The following is a 1,798-nucleotide window of genomic DNA, read 5'->3' as shown; positions in this document are numbered from 1 at the left end:
GTTTTTATGAGGTTAACTCTTTCAGAGTCCACATATGAGTGAGATCATATGGTATTTGTCTTTTTCTGTCTGACTCACTTCCCTTAGAATAATGCCCTTAAGGTCCACCCGTGTTGTTGCAAATGGCAGGATTTCAGTCTTTCTCATGGCTGAGTAATATTCCACCGTGTATCACCACACCTCCGTTATCCACTCATCTGTTGACAGGCACTTAGGTTGTTTCCAGATCTGTGATTTTCTTGCTATTAAAGAGACGCTTGCTGGGTGGTATTTGGAAAACAAGTGACATCATTTCTTTTGTTTTCTTTTATTTATTTTCCATCATGATTTATCCCCCCTCTGCTCTCTTCCACCCCCACCCCCTGCCACTTGACATCATTTCTGAGCCTCTCTCTTCTTTTTTTGTAAACCAGTGATGCCTGGCAGACCCTTAGTAACTTGTTCTATCGCATCTACTCTGTCCTTTCTTCTCAGACTCCTAAAAAGCAGTGGGAAAATGTCACCTGGCTGGTGACAGAGTTTGTGCTGGTGGGTTTCTCCAACCACCCAGACCTGAGGGCCACCCTCTTCACGCTGTTCTTCCTCATGTACCTGGTCACCCTCGGTGGCAACGTCACCATCATCGCCATTATCCATGCAGATCGGACCCTTCACACGCCCATGTACTGCTTCCTGGCGGCGCTGTCCCTCTCGGAGACCTGCTACACGCTGGCCACCGTCCCTAACATGCTGGCTCACCTGCTGGCGGAGAGCCACTCCATCTCCATCGCTGGCTGCCGGGCTCAGATGCTCTTCTTCCTGGGCCTGGGTTGCAGCCACTGCTTCCTGCTCACCCTGATGGGCTATGACCGCTACGTGGCCATCTGCTGTCCCCTGCGCTACTCGGTGACCATGAGACCCAGCGTGTGCCTCTGCCTGGGAGCCCTGGTCTTCTGCTGCGGCTTCTCAGTGGCCTTGATCGAGACCAGCATGATCTTCTCCTCGCCCTTCTGCGGCAGCAACCGCGTGGAGCACTTTTTCTGCGACATCGGCCCGGTCCTGAAGCTCAGCTGCGCCGCGAGCGCGGGCAGGGCCCTGGCCATCTTCTTCCTCAGCGTCCTGGTGGTGCTGGTCTCCTTCCTCCTCATTGTCCTCTCCTACGCCCTCATCGCGGCCGCGGTGGCCAGGATGCGGTCGGCGGCCGGGCGCCGCAAGGCCGCCTCCACCTGCGCCGCGCACCTCACCGTGGTCCTCGTGCACTTCGGCTGCGCCTCCATCATCTACCTGCGCCCCGACTCGGGGGGGCACCCCGACCGGGACCGCCTGGTGGCTGTCTTCTACACGGTGGTCACGCCGCTGCTCAACCCCGTGGTGTACACTCTGCGCAACAAGGAGGTGAGGGTGGCGCTGAGGAGGACCCTGGCGCGAAGCCGCGGGGCTCGCAAGTGAGCGCTCGCCCTGCGTCCCCGCCCCGCATTTCCGCGATCGCGCGCCCTGCCCGACGCTGCTTCCCCACCTGGAAAACGGGGCCCGCTCCCGGGACCTGAGCTGCAACAGCCTATTGAATGAGTGCCTGCGACCTTGCAGAACGCCCTAGAGGCTGCCTTTTCCTCCCGCCGCGATCGCCTTGGCTTTGGGGCCGGGGGGAGGGGCCGCGAGCCGCCTGCAGTGCAGCTTGGCCACCAGTGGGGGCGCCGCTGACCCGGCCCGGCCGCGACGGGCCGGGGAGGCAGGGGCTCGGTCAGCCGTGAGCAGGGCCTCGGCCTGGGGCCAGCATCCCTTTATCTTGTCTCATCCGGAACTTTTCCTACTTTTTTGG

General features: G+C 59.6%; 1 protein-coding gene across 1 annotated transcript; it reads left to right on the top strand.

The window, feature by feature from the left end:
• Positions 1–500: 500 nt before the first annotated feature.
• Positions 501–1,428, top strand: LOC107534275 (olfactory receptor 10T2-like). The gene has a single exon (XM_016209306.2). It carries the CDS (start codon positions 586–588, stop codon positions 1,426–1,428), a length of 843 nt encoding a protein of 280 aa, XP_016064792.2. The 5' UTR covers positions 501–585.
• The last annotated feature ends 370 nt before the right edge of the window (positions 1,429–1,798 follow it).

The sequence above is a fragment of the Miniopterus natalensis genome, chromosome 4 (genome assembly GCF_054644295.1).
Source record: "Miniopterus natalensis isolate mMinNat1 chromosome 4, mMinNat1.hap1, whole genome shotgun sequence".
Taxonomy (NCBI): Eukaryota; Metazoa; Chordata; class Mammalia; order Chiroptera; family Miniopteridae; genus Miniopterus; species Miniopterus natalensis.
The sequence above is the reverse complement of the archived record's forward strand: the minus strand, read 5'-3'. Positions and strand labels throughout refer to the sequence as shown.

What these genes read in the sequence shown, in the direction of transcription:
- LOC107534275 (XM_016209306.2), top strand. Translation starts at nt 586, where the DNA reads ATGTACCTGGTCACCCTCGGTGGCAACGTCACCATCATCGCCATTATC.